Source organism: Lathyrus oleraceus, chromosome 7, assembly GCF_024323335.1.
Source record: "Lathyrus oleraceus cultivar Zhongwan6 chromosome 7, CAAS_Psat_ZW6_1.0, whole genome shotgun sequence".
In the NCBI taxonomy this organism is placed as follows: domain Eukaryota; kingdom Viridiplantae; phylum Streptophyta; class Magnoliopsida; order Fabales; family Fabaceae; genus Lathyrus; species Lathyrus oleraceus.
In genome coordinates, this window is record NC_066585.1 from 427,341,967 (window position 1) to 427,361,478 (window position 19,512).

At 34.4% G+C, this 19,512-nt stretch overlaps 1 protein-coding gene across 1 annotated transcript; it reads right to left on the reverse strand.

Annotated features, from left to right (window-relative positions):
- Window positions 1–14,349: 14,349 nt before the first annotated feature.
- Window positions 14,350–18,040, reverse strand: LOC127105727 (RING-box protein 1a). The gene is made up of 5 exons (XM_051042925.1): window positions 17,807–18,040; window positions 17,657–17,707; window positions 17,509–17,568; window positions 14,687–14,758; window positions 14,350–14,593 (listed from the first exon to the last, which is right to left on the reverse strand). Exons 1-5 carry the CDS (start codon window positions 17,937–17,939, stop codon window positions 14,556–14,558), a joined length of 354 nt encoding a protein of 117 aa, XP_050898882.1. The 5' UTR covers window positions 17,940–18,040; the 3' UTR covers window positions 14,350–14,555.
- Window positions 18,041–19,512: the final 1,472 nt, after the last annotated feature.

The following is a 19,512-nucleotide window of genomic DNA, read 5'->3' on the forward strand; positions in this document are numbered from 1 at the left end:
CATTTGAATTTTCGAATACAGTGTTTACCGCCCCCGCCTTTAACTAATTACCATTGTGCCATTGGAACATTTAATTAATTATATTAATTCTAAAAAATTCTAAAAAATTCATAAACATGTTAAAAAATTCATAAAAAATCATAGAAAAATCATAAAAATGTGTGGATTTTTCCTTTGACTTCCTTGTTGACTGTAGAAGTTATTTGACCTATTGATTGAAGTAGTGCATGGTAGAAATTAGGTTTGACCTAGGGTTGATTGACATGTGTGACATTTTGATACATTCTACCATTTTGATTGTGAAATGCTCATGGTTACAAATAAATGCTTGAAAATTTTTGTGGTGATTGTGGACTGGTTGATGCTTATTTACATGTAAATTTCATGAATTTTGGATTCCTGGTGTTTGAGTTATGAATTTTGGAATCTAGGTGTGACAATTTGTGTCACACCTCATTATGTCAACTTGCTGGATTTATTTGAATGATCTAGGTTTGTTAGAATGGAATGAAATTTTGCATGGATGTTCATTAACATGTTAGGATGCTATGTGAATTTTTGTGGAATTTTATGTTGCATTTTCAATTTGATTGCTATTTTTCATCTCTGATTGGTCAATTGTGCAAGCTCATGTGGTACATGTTGGTAGATTTAATGTGAAATGCTCATATGGTATTGAATGATCATGAAATTTGGTATGATAGTTGTAGACACTTGATGTGACATCCCTGTTTTGGTCCCACTCATTTCTTTACTGTTTTCATTGACTTATGAATTTTTGAAGTGAATGCATGTGTTGATGTTGTGATTTGGAGCATGTAATTGTGTCTGTTTTTGTTGATTTTCATTGACATGGTTTCCTCTGTCCAATTAAGCTAAAATTTGACATGCTAGACCTAGGATATGTCCTGTTTAGGTGTAATTTATTTGAGATTTTTTGGATTTGTTTTGATGTGGATTTGAATGCAATAGTTCTGTTTGGATGTTTGGTGTTCCATTTGAACTAGTTTGATTTGTTTTGTGCATAAAATGAACATGATGAATGATATGGACATGGGATTAATTGTGTTGGCTTTTGTTTGACATTAATTTGAGTTTGGTTGGATATCCCTTGCTGTTTAGGAATTTTTCTTGCCTTTGGACCCTAGGCTTGGCCTAGTGGTCTAGTTTCTAACATTTGATTGATTTTTCAGGATGAAAAGGTGCAATGTTTATGGAGAATGATCCAAGTCAATTCAATTGATGTTGTTTGATGTTTGTACACTAACATAACTTTGTTTTGTAGGTTGTGAAGTTTGGGCTTGAGCTCATAGCTTGCCTTTGTTGTGCATTAGTTTGTATAGTCTGACTGATTAATATTTGCTGTTTATTTTTGTATGTCTGAGTACTAACTGTGTTTGACTGTTTCCAGGTACTTTTAGTTGCTCAGTTCCTTGTGAACTTTTGCTTTGCTTTGCTTAAGCAACTTGCATTGAGGTATAACTTCCTAACTTCATGTAGTCTGGAGACCCGGTCTGTTATTTGGCCGGGCAAATAAATGTCTGAAGTCCTCCTTAAGAGGCAATGTTTGTGATTGTTTAATATTGTGCCTAAGCAGGTAAAGTCCTTAATCAAGGCAATTGGTGGAAGGTAGGGATATGCAATCTATCCCCCACTATTCAGTTGAGTCTTCTCCTTGCTCCCATTACATGGTTGTAGCATGGAGATCACAAGCCCAAGATCTTGTGCAGTGCACATTGTGTCAGAGTCTCTGAGTATAGAAGGGTTCCCCCATTCTGGACCCATGCTCATTTGTCAGAAGCTCTCCCTGGTCAGGGATAAGAGCTGTGAGGTCTGATCCTCACCTCACCTCTCATCTGCTTCACCTTAGCCTCGTAATGGCAAGGTTAAGAGCAAACACAGCCCGTACAGATGACTTGCTGAGGCAGTCAAACCTATTGTGTGAGCCCACTTGTTTGGTTATAGTGCGTGCTATGTGGATATCTGTTTGAGATGCTTGTTCTCATTTGATGTATGCTTGAGTTATTTTGTACGCTTGTATGCTTGCTTCTTTCCTGGATAGGAGTAGTTTGCTTATGCAAGTAGGATAGAAAACTGAACTTAGGGTAACGATGCATGACAACACTAGGCTCGAGTCCAGCTCCCTGGTAGTGTGTCTTCCCCTGGTTTCTGGCTAGTAATTCAGTCCCTTTCGGGGGAACTACATCGCCCTGATCCTCGTTCCAGACGAGGTATGTAGGCAGGTGGTCGTGCGAGACCACTCCGGGCAACCTTTTTCTTTTTTGCGTGTGTTTGTTTGTTATCTGATTGCGTGTTTGGTTCGGATGCCGACGTAAGCCCAGTGATTGGCGGTCGGGCTCCACGTTTGCCGTTTTGTGCGTGTTTTGGTTCGGATGCCGACATAATTCCATCAAGTGGTTGTCGGGCTCCATGTTTGCCACCCTTGCTTGTTTGTGTTGTTTTGTGTTGTTTGGCGTGCGTAAGCCGAACTACAGTGGCTCTGATTCTTGTTCCAGACAAGATATGTAGGCATAGGATGCGACGTCCTATCGAGCTCCCTTCTCTTAACCCCACCTGCGTTCCCTTGTGTGTGTGTGTGATGTTTTAGCAACCTTTTCTTTTCTTAGAACGTGGATCCCGTCGAGTACGACGGACGTGAGGGGTGCTAATACCTTCCCCTTGCGTAACCGACTCCCTTACCCTTTCTCTCTGGTCGCGAGACCATTTCCTTTCCAGGTTTCTCTGAGCGTTTCCTTTCCCTATCTTGGGATAAATAACGCGCAGTGGCGGCTCTGTGTGTGTTTTTATTTGAGTCTCGCCGGTTGATTTTCGCGGATGCGACAAACGCATATTTAATTAAAGGCATAATTAAATATGTTCTTGATACTTATATTTTCATTATTTTCATGTAGATTACCATGACAACAAACACCTCTAACAACATTTTGTGATCAATCCTTGATAAGAAAAAATTGTCTGGGACAAATTTTCTGGATTGGCACCGAAATCTGAGGATTATCCTCAAACATGATAGAAAGTTGTATGTCTTGGAGAAACCTGTTCCTGAAGAGAAACTTCCTAGTTTTGCACCTAAGGCAGAAAGAGATGCTTATAAGAAGCATGTCGATGATGCCAATGAAACTGTTTGCCTTATGCTAGCTACCATGAACTCAGAGTTGTAAAAGCAACATGAGAACATGGAAAGGTTTAATATGATCGAACACCTAAAGATGCTCTATCAAGAACAGGCAAGGCATGAAAGGTTTGAAGTTTCAAAAGCCCTTTTTCAAGGCAAGTTAGTTGAGGAAGCCCATGTAGGTCCCCATGTGCTCAAAATGATTGGGTATGTTGAGAACCTTGAGAGGTTGGGTTTTCCCGTTGGAAAGGAACTTGCGATTGATTTGATCTTGCAATTGTTGCCAGATAGATTCAGTCAATTTGTCCTTAATTTCAATATGAATGATATGAACAAATCTCTTCCTAAACTGCTAGCCATGGTAAGAACTGCTGAGCAGAATTTGAAGTCAAAAGGGAAGTCCATTCTGATGATCGGAAATGGAAAGAGACATAACAAAAGACCCGCCAAGCAGGGTGATAAAGGGAAAGGCAAGGAAGTTGCCAAACCCAAACCCACTGCTCCTGCTTTGAAGCCTAGTGGAGGCATAGCAAAGGAAGGCACCTGCTTCCATTGCGGTAAGACCGGACACTAGAAGAGAAACTGCCCAAAGTACCTGGAAGATAAGAAGAATGGAGTAGAGACTTCAACTTCATTTTGTTATTGAAATTAATTTATCTACTTTTGCATCATGGGTATTAGATATTGGATGCGGTTCTCACATTTGTACCAATGTGCAAGGGCTAAAAAGGAGTAGAGATTTGGCAAAAGGTGAAGTTGACTTACGAGTTAGCAATGGAGAAAAGGTTGTTGCTTTAGCCGTAGGAACTTATGTATTGACTTTACATCGTGGTTTAATAATTTAGTTAGAGAACTGTCATTATGTACCTGCAATTAGCAGGAATATTATTTCCGTTTCTTGTTTGGACAAGTTTGGTTTTTCATTTATAATAAAGAACAATTGTTGCTCCATTTATTTGAATGATATATTCTATGCTACTGCACAAATGAACAATGGACTATATGTCCTTGATCTCTAAATTCCTATTTATAACACTAATACTAAAAGGATGAAACCTAATGAGTTAAATCCAACTTACCTTTGGCATTGTCGATTAGGCCACATAAATGAAAAACACATTTCCAAACTCCATAAAGATGGACTCTTGGACTCTTTTGATTATGAATCATATGAGACATGCAGATCTTGTTTAATTGGAAAGATGACAAAGTCTCCATTCACGGGAAAAGGTGAAAGAGCTAATGATCTTTTGGCCCTCATACATACTGATGTATATGGACCATTGAACATACCAGCCAGAGGAGGTTTTCAGTACTTCATCACATTTACTGATGATTTCAGTAGATATGGTTATGTGTGTTTAATGAAACACAAATCATAATCCTTGGAAAAGTTCAAGGAATTCAAGAATGAAGTACAAAACCAAATAGGTAAGAATATTAAAACTCTTCGATCAGATCGAGGTGGTGAGTATTTAAGCCTAGAGTTTGATGACCATCTAAAAGAGTGTGGGATTCTATCCTAACTTACTCCTCCTGGAACACCCCAATAGAACGGTGTATCTGAGAGAAGAAATTGAACCTTGTTAGACATAGTCCGATCCATGATGAGTCACGCCGATCTTCCAAACTCCTTTTGGGGACATGCACTATTGACAACAGCTTGCACACTTAATTGTGTTCCATCCAAAAAGGTTGAGAAGACATCATATGAGATATGGAGTGGTAAGAAACGACATATGTCTTACATGAAGATTGGGGTTGCGAAGTTTATGTGAAACGAAAAATTTCAACTAAGCTTGAGCCCAAATTTGACAAATGCTTATTTGTGGGGTATCCTAAAGAAACAAAAGGGTATTACTTCTACAATCCTTATGAGGGCAAAGTGTTTGTCGCTCAAAATGGATTTTTCCTAGAAAAGGATTTTATTTTCAAAGGAATCAGTGGGAGGAAAGTAGAGCTTGAAGAAATTCAAGAATCACAAAGCATTGATACACCTATGGAGGAATTAGAGCAGGAAACACAAGTAGTTATAGAAAAGCAACTTGCTCAAGTAGAACAAGACCATCGTAGGTCAAGCAGGATACGTCACCTACCTGAGAGATATGGATATCTCATAACTGATCAAGATGATGTATTACTCATGGATCAAGATAAGCCTGTGACCTACCAAGAGGCCATAACTGGCCCCGAGTCTAAGAAGTGGCTAGAAGCCATGAAATCTGAAATGGATTCCATGTACACAAACCAGGTTTGGACCTTGGTAGAGCCTCATGTAGGAGTTAACCCTATAGGATGCAAGTGGATCTTAAAAAAGAAGACTAACATGGATGGTAAGGTATATACCTATAAGGAAAGACTGGTTGCAAAAGGATATAAACAAATTCATGGGGTTGACTATGATGAAACCTTTTCACCAGTTGCAATGCTTAAATTTGTTCGAATTTTACTTGCTATCGCCATATATCATGATTATGAAATATGGAAGATGGATGTCAAAACTTCTTTCCTTAATGGGAATCTTCTTGAGGATGTGTACATGACACAGCCTGAAGGATTTGACATACCAGAAGAAGCCCAAAAGATATGTAAGTTACAAAGATCAGTCTATGGATTGAAGCAAGCTTCCAAAAGCTGGAATCTTTGTTTTGATGAAACAGTAAAACAATATGGATTCATCAAGAATCAAGATGAGCCTTGTGTCTACAAGAAGGTTAGTCGGAGCATGATCGTCTTCCTGGTATTATATGTAGATGACATATTACTCATTGGAAACGATGTCCCTGCCCTGTAACAAGTAAAGTCTTGGTTGGAGAAATGTGTTTCTATGAAGGACCTAGGTGAAGCAACCTATATATTAGGAATCATGATCTATAGAGATAGATTACAAAAATTGCTTGGCCTAAGTTAGAGTACATACATAGACAAAGTGTTGAGATGCTTTAATGTGCGTGATTCCAAGAAAGGATTCATACCTATGCAACATGGCATATGTCTGTCAAAAACACAATCCCATTCAACTAAGGAAGAAAGGGATCGCATGAATAAGATTCCATATGCATCTGCAATAGGATCTATCATGTATGCCATGTTATGTACTCGACCAGATATCTCGTATGCTTTAAGTGCAACAAGTAGGTACCAATTTGATCTCGGTGATGCTCATTGGATAGCTGTAAAGAATATCCTTAAGTATTTGAGAAGGACTAAGGACTCATTCTTGATATATGGAGGTCAGGAAGATATTGTTGTAATTGGATACACCGATGTTAGCTTCCAGATAGATAAGGATGACTTTAGATCGCAATCTGGTTATGTGTTTTACTTAAACGGTGGTGATGTGAGCTGGAAAAGTTCAAAGCAAGATACAGTTGTTGATTCTACAACCAAGGCCGAGTATATTGCTGCCTCAAGTGCAGCAAAGGAAGATGTTTGGATCAAAAAGTTCATTAGTGAAGTTGGCATAGTTCCTAGAATTGTGGATCTCATTGATCTCTATTGTGATAACAGTGGTGCTATTGCACAAGCTAAGGAGCCTAGATCTCACTAACGATCCAAACACATACTTAGGCGTTATCACCTCATTCAAGAGATAATAGATAGAGGAGATATGAAAATATGCAGAGTACTTACACTTGACCATATTGCTGACCCACTGACAAAGCCTCTTGCGCAGCAGAAGCGTGATGGTCATACTAGATCTATGGGCATTAGGGGTATGCCTGATTGGCTCTAGTGCTAGTGGGAGATTGTTGGTGTAAGCCCTAGAGGTCAATATTTTTGGTACTTGTATTGAATTATTTATTAATAATAATAATAAATTCTTTATTATGTTTGTTTAATAAAGTACCTAGAATAGCTAGTCCGTTTAATGTATCAAGTGTGACTTAATCATGAGATCTCATTAAACATAAGGATATTATTCTTTAAGTATTCCTAGTCAAGCTTTGTTGTAAAGTGGGATAACATTAACGCATTAAGACTATTATGTATATAGACTGATGATCACATCTCATGGATCATGGATAAGGAGTTATCAAGTCTTAAACATAGGTATGAATATCAAGAGTAATATTTATACTAGATTGACCCGCTATGAGAATACTATATAGAATGTTATGCAAAGTGTCATAAGTTATTCTCATGATGATAGTGGTGTATACCACCCTTCACCCTGAAACCACTATGGACCCTAGATGTAGAGTCGAGTGCCTTATTGTTGATCAAACATTGTCCGTAACTGGATGACCATAAAGACAATTGATGGGTACTCCACGAAGCATGTTGAGGGATATGAGTGACCTAGATGGAATTTGCCCATCCTGCGTAACAGGATAAATGTCTAAGGGCCCAATATTGAACTGGACAAGGATGACACGGTATATGTCTTGTGTTCAATATAGACATAAGAGCAAAAGGGTAATTATACACATAAGTATTATCACAAAAGGATTTTTCAGATCACATGACATTTTCGTGTCTTGGGTAGCAATGATGTGTTGCTAGATACCGCTCACTGTTTATTATGTTAAATACGTGATTTAATATAATTACCAATGTCGCGAGAACCTACAAGGTCACGCACAAAAGGACGGATTGATGAGAGATATAGTAAATAAGGAACACTGTAAGGTACGATGCACTTAAGTGATATGTAGAACATCGTAAGGTACGGTGCACTTAAGTAGAATACAAAATATGGTAAGATACCACGTGCTTAAGTGATTTTAGTATATCATAAGATATGGGTCACATACACTTAAATGGGATTTTTAGCTTACAGCCCACACAAGTGGTTCTATAAATAGAACCTTTGTGTAGAAGCATTTGTACAGATGAAATTTCGTTTCTCTCTCTCTCTCTCATTCAAAGCCTTCATTCGTAGCAGTTAGGACTAAGATTGAAGGAATATGTTCGTGTGGACTGAGTAGAGGCGTTGTCACCATTCAACATTCGTGATCACTCCTTAGATATGCATCAAAGGTTTCAATCGACATAAGAGGTAACGATTCTATCACTGATCATGCCCATTCGTAAGGATCACTAAAGGAGAAATTTTTTTAATTTCCGTTGCGTTTTGGATCGTTATTCTCCTTCAAGTATTTCATGTCATCTTCTACTAGCTTGCTTAAGTCCATAAGGGGACTTGACAAGTTTACATGCCTAATTAGACTTAGTGGTGTTACACCATGTGGCAAAATCATGTAAGCATCTTATTGGATCTCTCCATGTAACCAAAAAAGCATTGTTAACACTGAGGTAGTGTATGATCCAATAATTGATAGAAGTATGAGTTATGACAGTTTTGATGGTAAGTTTGGAAATTAAGGAATAAGTTTCAAAATAATCAAGACCTTCAATATTATTATAACCTTTGGCTACCACTTTGGATTTAAATGTCTTGATGGAGAAATTTGCAAGATATTTGATCTTATACATCCATCTACATCCAATTAGTTTTACATTTGGAGGGAAATCAACAAGCTTTCAAGTTCTAGTTTTTTCTAGAGAATTTAGTTCAACATGTGTTGCTTGAATCCAACACTTGAGTTTACTAGTCTCAACATATGTTTTTGGCTCAATGGGTGATGTTAAAGACAAGGAATAATGACAGTGAATTTCATAAAAATTCAAATAAATAAAAAAGCACCTAGAAACATGATAGAATATACCTCATTATTACTTGAAGTGCAAGCATTCTCATTTCCTTGATGTAACATCCTCCCACAAATTAAAGGTTGGTAGATTTCTATCATCTTTAATGAAATTTTGTTCCACTGGGGACAAATGTTGGACCAGATGTTGGGATAACTTGTCCAACTTCTGGAATCATAATGATAGTAATATGACAGCAAGAAAACAGTACAGAAAGCGGTGAAATAACACAAGAGATTAGTAACCCAGTTGGTGAAACCACACCTACGTCTAGGGGGCACTCTATCCAAGAAAGGAAATTCACTACTTTGAATTAGTATACTTTTTCTTACAAGAACCAATAAACCTTATGTTCTCCAAAGCCTCTTCCAAATTCCAGTGTATTTCTATTTAAAGACTCTCCCTAAATATGAGAACATACTCGATTTGTTCTCAATCACACAACTCGTGATTGGTATTTACAACTCAATGAATAATGTTAAATATTACAACTCAATTAAGACAAACATTATATGTCAAGTGACTGAAACATAGAGGTGTACACAAAGATTCAAACACTAATCTTATTAGGGCATTAGCGTAGAATACAAGAAACAGAGACTCAAACCCTAGCACAAAGAACCTAGTTCTTGCGCACCAAAACCCTTGTCAAACAATGAAATTTGAGTCTCCTTATATAGCAATGTATTATGGGTTTTTTCTCCTTGTGGGTCTGCATTAAATTCGTCTAGAAAATAGATGAATCAGTTGGATATGATTTACTCCTCAAACCACTCCAACAAAATATATGATTTGTTCTAATTCAAATTCAAATTTAAATCACATTTAAATCTGATTTAAACATTTCCAACTGTCAAACAAATCAATAAAACATTGTTAAAATAACTACACCAAATCTGATTAAAATCCAATCAAAAAATACGCATAAAACAACATCCAACATGGCATGTTGTCAAGGCCATATGTTGTGCAGCACATGGTGGAACGTCGAGTTCAACATGTTGCATCAGTACATCTAAAATCAACTCTTCTCCTTAAATTACATATCTTATATTGTAGAAAGAATCTTTGATAGACGAAATTTGAAACAATTGCAATTTCCATATGTCTGTATCCAAGAGACCAGAATTCAGATTTTTACTTAGATGAACATAAAAGATTGAATCAATGTCAATATGTTAATTATGGAGTATTTCTAACTGTACAAGGAGACATGATTATAAAAGATCGATGAAGATGAACAAGAATGAAAATAATAAATCAGCGAATAAAGAAGAAAGAAGATCGTAATAAACAACAACGAATTCTAAGTAAAGATTTCAGAAAAATCAAAGAAAAAAAAGAAAGTTTTAACTCTAATAAAAGTTTAAAAATTACTTTTGAAACCAAAATAACAAACTTTCTCGAAGTGATTAAATTGACACTGTATTATATAATGAAATTGAGAGCTTGAAAAGTGCAACTCTTTTAATAAAATATGATCCAACTTACTTATATAGTAGTTAATTCACATTTAATCTAAGTTACATGTGTAAACAGCATAGCAAAGAATAACCTCTAAGCAATTAACTCTTAAGAACTATTTTAATCAAATACTTCTTAAAAAAATATATTTCATTGCACTTTTTATTTGTTTCAGAATAATTGTTTTTTTACAATATTAATGCAGTATTTATTATTATTTTTTTATTATAATATTTTTATTTATTAACTTTTACTTTATCCAACCATTCTTTTAATATATTCTAATAAATAATATTAATTTTATCATCAAATCAAATTAATCAATTATGTGAAGAATATTTTTTATAAAACAGAAAGACTATGTTCTATCTATGCACTTTCGGATAACTTATCATTACTTATAGTGCAAGCACCCTCATTCTGTTGATGTAATATAAAAAACAATAATAAGTTTTGTTAAATAGCATCGTATTAGGATCAAAGTTCAATAAATGAAATTTCATAGATACTATAAAATATTTTATTTATTTTGCTATTAAATAAATAAATAAAATATATTTACATAATACATAAATAAATAAAGTTTAACTCTCAATAAAAAGTTAAATTAGCCTCGGGTGATCCATCTAAAATGTCTATATAAAAGCTCCATTTCTTAGTAATTTATAAACTTGCTAATTTCTTCCTTTTTTTCTTGTCCCTATCCTCTTTTCTATGCATTCCTTTTTTTCTATATAAGTTAATCATTCCATTAAAATATGCACCTCAAAGGGAGAAGATGTCAAAAGAATCTTTATTCTATCCATACGAGAGAATTTTAGTTTAATTATAATTTTGGAATTCTAAATAATGTATTCATGTTGGTCTTTCAAATTAATGTATTTGGTCTGTTATACAGTTCAAATACATTGATTATTCATTTAATTTAAAAATAAATTCTTTTAGGTGATTTGTGTCTTCAATCATTTTCAAACAAATTTAATTCTTCACGAATTTTATTATTACAATTATTTTTTTCATTTTTACTTTTTTAATTTAAGTCTCTTAAATATTTTTTAGTCTAGACTATGTCTACACTTGCTTGGCCCCGAGTATGTACTAGATATTAGGCCAATTTGGACCATTAATAATGTCGCCATATGCTATGTGGCAATCTATGTTAGAAATATTTTGTGTGTTACACAAATAGATATATTGTATCAATGTAAAGAGTGGTGATATATTGTCATAGCAAAAGAAAATAGGTGTGCTTTAACTATTGAATTTTAGATCATATAGATAAATGGAGTAATTCATTGTAGTTCATATGTCATATAAGTATTCTACTTCTAATGATGAGCTGGCTACCATAACTTGTTTCTTAGATTCCCAAAATAGATCTTTGAGTATCTTTACAACTTCTCCAATTAACATCAATTAAAATGCTTAGTTGGTGTTGTAAATAAATGTTGCAAATTGAAATATTTGTAATTATTTTTATTATTAGTATTAAGTACATTAATCAAGCTTACTAAATTTAGAGTAGTTTGTGTAGGCAGATTAATGGTTGATAATTTTATTAATGCGAATTATTTAGGTATTAAATGATTGAATTTATCATCTGTAAATGATTACGAGTATTCTATTGGATTTAAGTTAATTTGTTATATACTTTAGTTAAACACAATAGATGTTCTATCTTTTGGATTACACTTGTGTTACGTATGATTAGTTCGGGTAGTTTCATATATGTATAGTATTTATTGTCTCTTAAAATTAACGATTGAAGTAAAACTCACTTCATTGGGTGCATTATTAAGATGGATTAAAGATAAAGCACATAAGTTAGGATTTTCTATTGTTATTTCAAGATCATATTTAGGTGGGAAAAATAGAACTTCAACTCTTATATTAAAATGTTAAAGATGGACTAAGTATAAACTGTGCAAGAAGAAGAAGAAACTTATATATACAACATCCTTGAAATGTGAGTAACCATTTCAAATTAGGGGTTATTTTTTTTATTTGTGGCCTATGGCCATTAACATATTTTGAATGGGGAACATAATAATAAGTTGACAAAGTTTTTGGATGTCATAAATATGCAAAACATCTAAAACCAAAATATCTTGAGATGACAAATAACACCGTACTACCAAGAAACAAGTTCATGACATTAAAAAAAAGAAATTGTCGTAATAAAGTTATTTACCAAGCATATTTGTCTATCAAGGGTTCCAGATGCAAACGACAACATTTGATGAAATGCTTTATTGAAAATAAGTATGTGTATCATTACATATTATTTGTTGGAGCCAATCGAATTGCATTAAATTTATCTTCTATTTTCACTGTTTTGGTGTTGGATTCCCCTTATAAAACCAACAAATCATTTATTGTTGCTTGAGTTTATTAGTATCAGATGACATACTCAATTGCATTTGATTTGCTTATATGATGACTAAGAAGGATAAAGTATCATTTGGGCCTTTGAAATGTATTCTGATTTGTTGAAATCTCAATAAGAAAAAAATACTTTCACAAGGTAATTGTGATTGGTCGGGACAATGCTTTGATGAATATTGTTGACAAATTTTTTCCCAAGTCCACTACTTTAATATGTTGGCAATATATTTTCAAAAAAAAAAATGTAAGAGCACAATGCAAGTTGGATGTCAAGGTGAAATATTTAATATCTGAGAATGAGAAAAAGATCAACACAACTGAAGTATTAAAAGTTGTAATAGATGCATGGAAAATTATATTGGAGTAAGAGTATGATTCAATCTGCAAAATTTCCCAAATTTGTGGAATGTTGTAAAGGTACAATATTAGGACTAGTGAAAGAGAGAGTGTGATCTTGAAATAGATCTTGAAAAGTATTTGATACAAATATAACTTAAAAAAATAGTGTCTATGACTTAAAAATAGTATGAGTGACAAAAATATCATTTAGATACACAGCCTTCATAGACAAATTCGGCATGCTCAACCAGAAAAAATAAATGTCATACAAAAAAAGAACAACACATACTTGGATGTGTGTTTAACACTCATTTCATGCGGATATATTTGTTTCAATTTAAAATTTATATCATGTATTATTGTTGTAGGTATATTTGTTTCGATTTAAAATTTATATTATGTGTTTTTGTTGCTAGTGTGTAACGGTTATAACTTTTGATACATATATATTGGAAGAAAGACTGCACAATACCTCCTACAAGTCCACTGTAGGAGGTATAGCAAACTCGGAAATGTATATACTCTCCAAAAGGATTAAGTATAACAAACTCGGTGCTCAGAATGATAATCATAGTTGAAGATAACGTTAAGTTGATACAAACTGAATATCTCATCCAAAATGACAATGATTAGTGAGTAAACATAGCTGAAAGAGCATTTCCCCATCATGGACAAATGTCTTGCACTAGTTAGGATAAAATGGATAAACATTTTTTGGTAGACATATGCGGCTTCTTGGCCTTTTTCAAACGATTACATCTGAACTACTAACAAGTAACAAGTATTTCTCAGAAATATAATTGAAAAGGTTTATTTGAATTAGTATTTGATCCTGATTTGATCCAACAAATTTATTACCAAGAGCTGTTCCAACTCCAGTATAATGTTTTGAAGATAATTTGCGCAACAATTATTAGCACTCACAAGTTCTTGTTAGAAGTTTATATTAAGTTTAAATATGTAAAAACAAAACATCGAGTTAAACTGATTAATTTGAGATTAATTTTGGGAAAAAAGTGAGGCCTGCATGAAATTAATCTCGTCACGTTATCAAATTAAGTCTAATTTCACACCAAAAAAAATGAAGAACCATATTAAAAATGTTTTCAATGACACTTATTTGCAGGGCTTTTTAGTATATTTAAGTATTTTTATAAAGTTAATCTCTGCAAAAGAAATTTGTGTAACTCATTTTAATTCAAATTTGTTTTCTTTTATTTGGTTTGTCACTGTTGTAATTTCCAACATCAATTCTTCATCTAATTGCTCCAGTTACTGGAGTGTGTTGGTCTACAAGAGTATTGATAATGCAAAATAATGCAGACATATTATCATCAATGGCAACACAAACTGGAAAATATAAGCAACAATGAACAAATTGAACCTACTCCAAACACACATAAAAATGAAACTTTACATGTTGCTGTTGGTGTGCATCAGCATCAAAATCCATTAAACAGACGGCTTCCTTGAAGATAATAAATCCAGTAGACAAGAAAAGGAAAATAACATACAGCTGCAATTTTTCCAAAAGGTAGGATGGGCAACTCAGATGCTGCTCCACCATGTCAAAGATTTAGTGGCCGTATTTCTGAAACTCCCACTCACTGTTGTCTGTACAATAGCAGAAAAACAAGTACGTTAAGAAATGCACTTCCATCCATGTTGTTCAAACATTAAAGGAGATATGAAAGAAATTATGCATACCTAGAGGACACACTTGACGAGTCTTGAGCCATCTACTGATGCAATGGAAGTGGAAAGCATGGTTACACACCCCTGTATAAGATGTATACCATATCACGAAACAGTTTAATCACACATGAGATAGGCAGAAACTAAATAAACCTTCATATTTACTCTATACAGAACAATTAATATGTTTGAATTCAAAGCTCCCAATATTGTCCTCGAGATCAATAGTCTTTAGAGGCTACAAACTTCATTAAAATTCCACCATTGGTTCTAAATTCACAAAAAACCTCCTTTGGTAGGAAGCTTCTGGCAGTGGTGAATTTCTGGTCGATGGCCTTTTTCAGCTCCCTTATTATATAAGTGTTTTGCCGTGTGTCAATGATGGGAAAGGCCCAAATAGGATGACAAATTATACTGTCCCATTAAGGGGTTAGCTATCAAAGATATGTGAACTAGGGAGATATCATCCCTTCCTCAATATCCATAAAAGGGCAGTGAGGGAAAGGTTAGAATAAAAAGAATCCTTGAGACCCACAACTTCTCATCACTCCCATCATGGGGAGGATTGAAGGGGAAGGAAGTGAAGCAGGCCAACATTGCAAATGTTCGAATAGTAAAGGGACATTATTACAGTATCAACCTATCAATAAATTTTAACATCTTAGTAGGCTTTTTGCCGAATTATCATGAAACCATGAAATTGTGTTTACAGTTGAGCTTTAGGCATCACTGTCAATGTAATGGTTCCCCCATAAGAATGTATTTCCGTTTTATTTCCAAAACTACTTGAAGTAAAACTCATATGGTGGAAGATATGGTTCAATATTTCCTCATTGAAGAGTTCGGTGGTATCCTGTCTAGTTTTACTAAGGTATATTTTGCATGATTGGTTTATTGTGTCACTATGATTTTGAGAGAAAGAGACAGGCAGTAAAAATCACAGATTCGTTTCCAATTAACAACCTAAAAAGCCACGTCAATTTAAAATATTGGCTGCTAAACAATAGCTTTTCATATAAACTAAAATAAGTCTTAGCACCTCAACTATGTAAGAAGCTTCCTTATTTTTCTTCTCTATCACAACCAATGTTGTCTATGGCGAAGAGTCAGATCCCGCCACACCGGACGCTTTGCGGTGCAATTATAGAGGATTATGGCGGAAAAACCCGCAATATCGGCCAATATTTACCATTGCGGAGAGCCTGAAAATCACCATGTATAGCCACCATAGCGCCGCAATTGCGGATATTTGATAACACTAATCACAATGTATAAATTTATTGGCAAGTTTGGAACAGATTACATATTTTGGATGAAAAACATTCATAAGCATTTAACTAACTCAAACTGAGCCTAACTCTACAATTTATATTCAAGATATAGTTAACCACGCTATTGTATCACACAAGATAAAAAAAGTTAATTGCAACAACAAACCTACTAACAATATTAAAAGGCCCAACATAGCACGAATGAACAGCAGCAAGAAAAAATAGGCTCCTTAGGATTGTCATTAATGACATTTGGGCAATGGTTTTGATGAATATTATGGAAACCCACTTTGCAGCATAAATTTAGATGTAATTTTTGAATTAAAACTTCCTATACATTGGATATTTCCTTGCAGCAAAAGATCAAAGCCGTCTCTTTTAAAAATAGTTATAACATATATTCATAATAATGTTTTTTGGATTTCAAAAAAATATCCATCATTAGGTACAACAGATTTAACATTCAATGAAAATCCATTTATTTTTCCACCTATGGTATGTATGACCATTACACTCAATGTTTTATAATTAGTGGCATGACATGCAAGAATGAAAATCTCTCATTAGATGGTACTGTAATATTGTTTCACACCATTAGTATGATCATCAAACTCGTTTTATAATTCATATAAGTTGACTTAGTGTGTGTTTGGTTTAAATTTTCAAAGAGGCGGACACAATTATTAAGGTGTAGAATTGATTTTGAAATGATACTGAAGTGTTTGGTTTCTCTAAAGTAGAATTTGATTTTGCCTCCAAAATCGATTCTACTTAAAGCTAGAATTTTTAGCTTTAGAGTTTAAACATGACTTTTACATTGAAACTTGCTTTTCAACTCACTTTTATGAATCACTTTCCATTCAACCAGTCACATGATTCACAATTCATTTTGGTAGGTGGTACAAATTCGGATACGAGGTTTGCAACTCTCAAAGAATTAGGTACGTGAGGGGTGTATATAGTCAGTACGCTATTTGGGTTCATGGTACGTTCAAATATAATAATAGGTACGTTATTATTAAAAAAAATTGTTTACTTATAATGAAAATTGGTTGGGAGAAAGACCTCATAGTCCCACATCAACTACTTTCATAGTCCCACATCGACTACTTTATTAACATTGTTTGAAAAATCAATTATAAATAGCTAGTGTATACTCACCACCCTTATATCAGCTCACCAAAGCTTTAGTTTTAATTGGTATGTTCATTTGTATTCATTTTTATAAAAGTGATACACACCTTAACATAATTTAAAAAATAGTTAAATTTTTTTTATTTCTAGTTTATTTGACAACTATTGTTTCATTTAAATTTGAAATTTATATAATTTATATTTGGTCAATGGGCATTTACTGCAAACCTTACGCGCGAACTGTAATTATGTGACTATGCATTCAACTCAATTTAAACCAGAATCAATTCTACAAAATCAATTTATCCAGAAGCAATTGTCGTCGCCGCATAACCAAACAGACACTTAGCTTCAACAGTAAGAGATACTAGCAGCAGATTAACATAAATATGTTAAAAGGTATTTAAATAAGAGGGTTTTGGAACATACCCCAAGCAACTGTGCACTCCTCGCTAGTAGCGCTAGCCTGGTTGGCTTGACACTCGATGCCTAAAACCAGAAGAGTAATCACCTCAAAACGAAACAAGATTAATTGAATAATTGCTTTGAAATTCGAATATGTATAAAGCAAACTTACAGAGATCCATGATGTGGTTCCGGCAAATAGCACAGTTATCGACAACGATGTCTTCAATCACAGAAACAAAATCAAATCAATTAGACGAAAAAAGCGACGGTGAAAATTTGGGAATTAGGGTTAGGAAAGAAACTGGGAAGAAGAGCTTACCCCAAGCCCAGAGAGATACCGCGTTCCACTTTTTGATCTCGAATCGCTTTGGCTTCTTGGAAGAGGGACCGGCGGCACTGCTTGAGGCTTCACCGGCGGGAACCATCGTCACGTCGGAATCGAGTGTCGCCATAGTTTTTTTTCTCGTAAGTCGGTGTGAAATATCTTGTGTAGTGCTTAGAAAAATCTCTATTCGCCAATGTGGAAAAATCAAGTGACTTTTTCTTCTGATTTTTATGTACTAACTACACTGTGTGAACAAACTTTTCCAATGACATGGGCTAGCGTGTTGTTAGTGGGCCTAATATCTTTTGGGCCAATTGCAAATTTGTGAAAAACTTTACTACATACTCCTACAATTATATTTTCACCCTTACAAGTTATAAAAGAAAAAATTATCTTTATCTTTTTCATTATTTTATTTTAATCTACATGAATATTTGTAACAAAGTTTTTTGAAAATTTATCCACTGCGTAACAAGAACTAGATAAGTTTTTCATGGTGAAAATTTAATCAAAACTTACTCACGACTTAACTGTAATTAACTCGAGATTTTAACAATAAAAAACGAACATGTGGCAGGAAATTTTATAAACATTTAGCCAAGGGAAAGTTGTGGGTAAATTATGAATTTATTTACTCAAAAAATAATTCAACTCATTGCTAAGATGACTTGTAAAGAAAATATGGTTCCTTTCAAATAGGGTTGGTTATGAATTAAATCAATTTGAAAATAGTTTAAAATTTTATTCGATAATTAATTAATGGGATTTGATTCATGGGCTAAATGAGTCGAATTTGAGCTAAAAACTATGTTCGTACAATAAATAAGTTTAACTTAAATTATTGTACTTTCAAAAAGTACATGTGTGTGTTCCTCTTGCAATGGCAGGGAGATTCAAATGCTTTATTAGGTTTATAACATGATATGGTGGTTAGAGCTTTCCGACGATGGTAAGGAGCCCTGTGCAGTAGTATTTTGAGGTAGTTTAAGAGTCCTGCTCACGTGAGGTAAAAGGCTCTCTAGATGACCGATGACGTTTGGGAGCTAATGTATGGTTATGATTAGTCATGGTGTTATGACTTTAATAAGTGTTGTGCTCTTTTGGGGTGTAAAGAATGATCTCCCATTTTTCCTTAAGGGAGAAGAGTATTTATAAAGTCTCTTTGGACCTAGGGTTTGAGTCCCCTTGGTGGCGTCAACCACTCCCTTCTTATCAGGGGAAATTATTGATCACCTATCTAAGAGTTAGTGGATACTCTCTCTTTCTTGACTCATACGTCACGGATACCTCTAGGCGGGTGTCCGAGTTATCACCTAGGATACATGATTAATGGGCAAAGGCGTCCTAGTTTAGGACTTCCACAAATATAACATTACATTATCCCTCAAGTACGAGGGCATTTCTAATGATAAAGTGTTTTTAAACTCCTTTTCCATTTAAAGCGCACTCCTTATTCGAGAGTGACCGTACTCGCAGGACGAGTCCCTCAGATAGAGGTGAGACCCTCATATGAATGTATTTTTATTTATAAAAAAATGTGATTCCCTTAGATATGGGTGAGTCCCTCAGTTGAAGGCGTATATATATAAAAAGGGTGAGTCTTTCATCCAAGGGCGAGTCCCTCAGCTGAAGGCGTCTATTTATCATGACCCTCGATGGATGAGTCAGTTTCCAGATGTCCCCTATTTTACTAAGAAGTG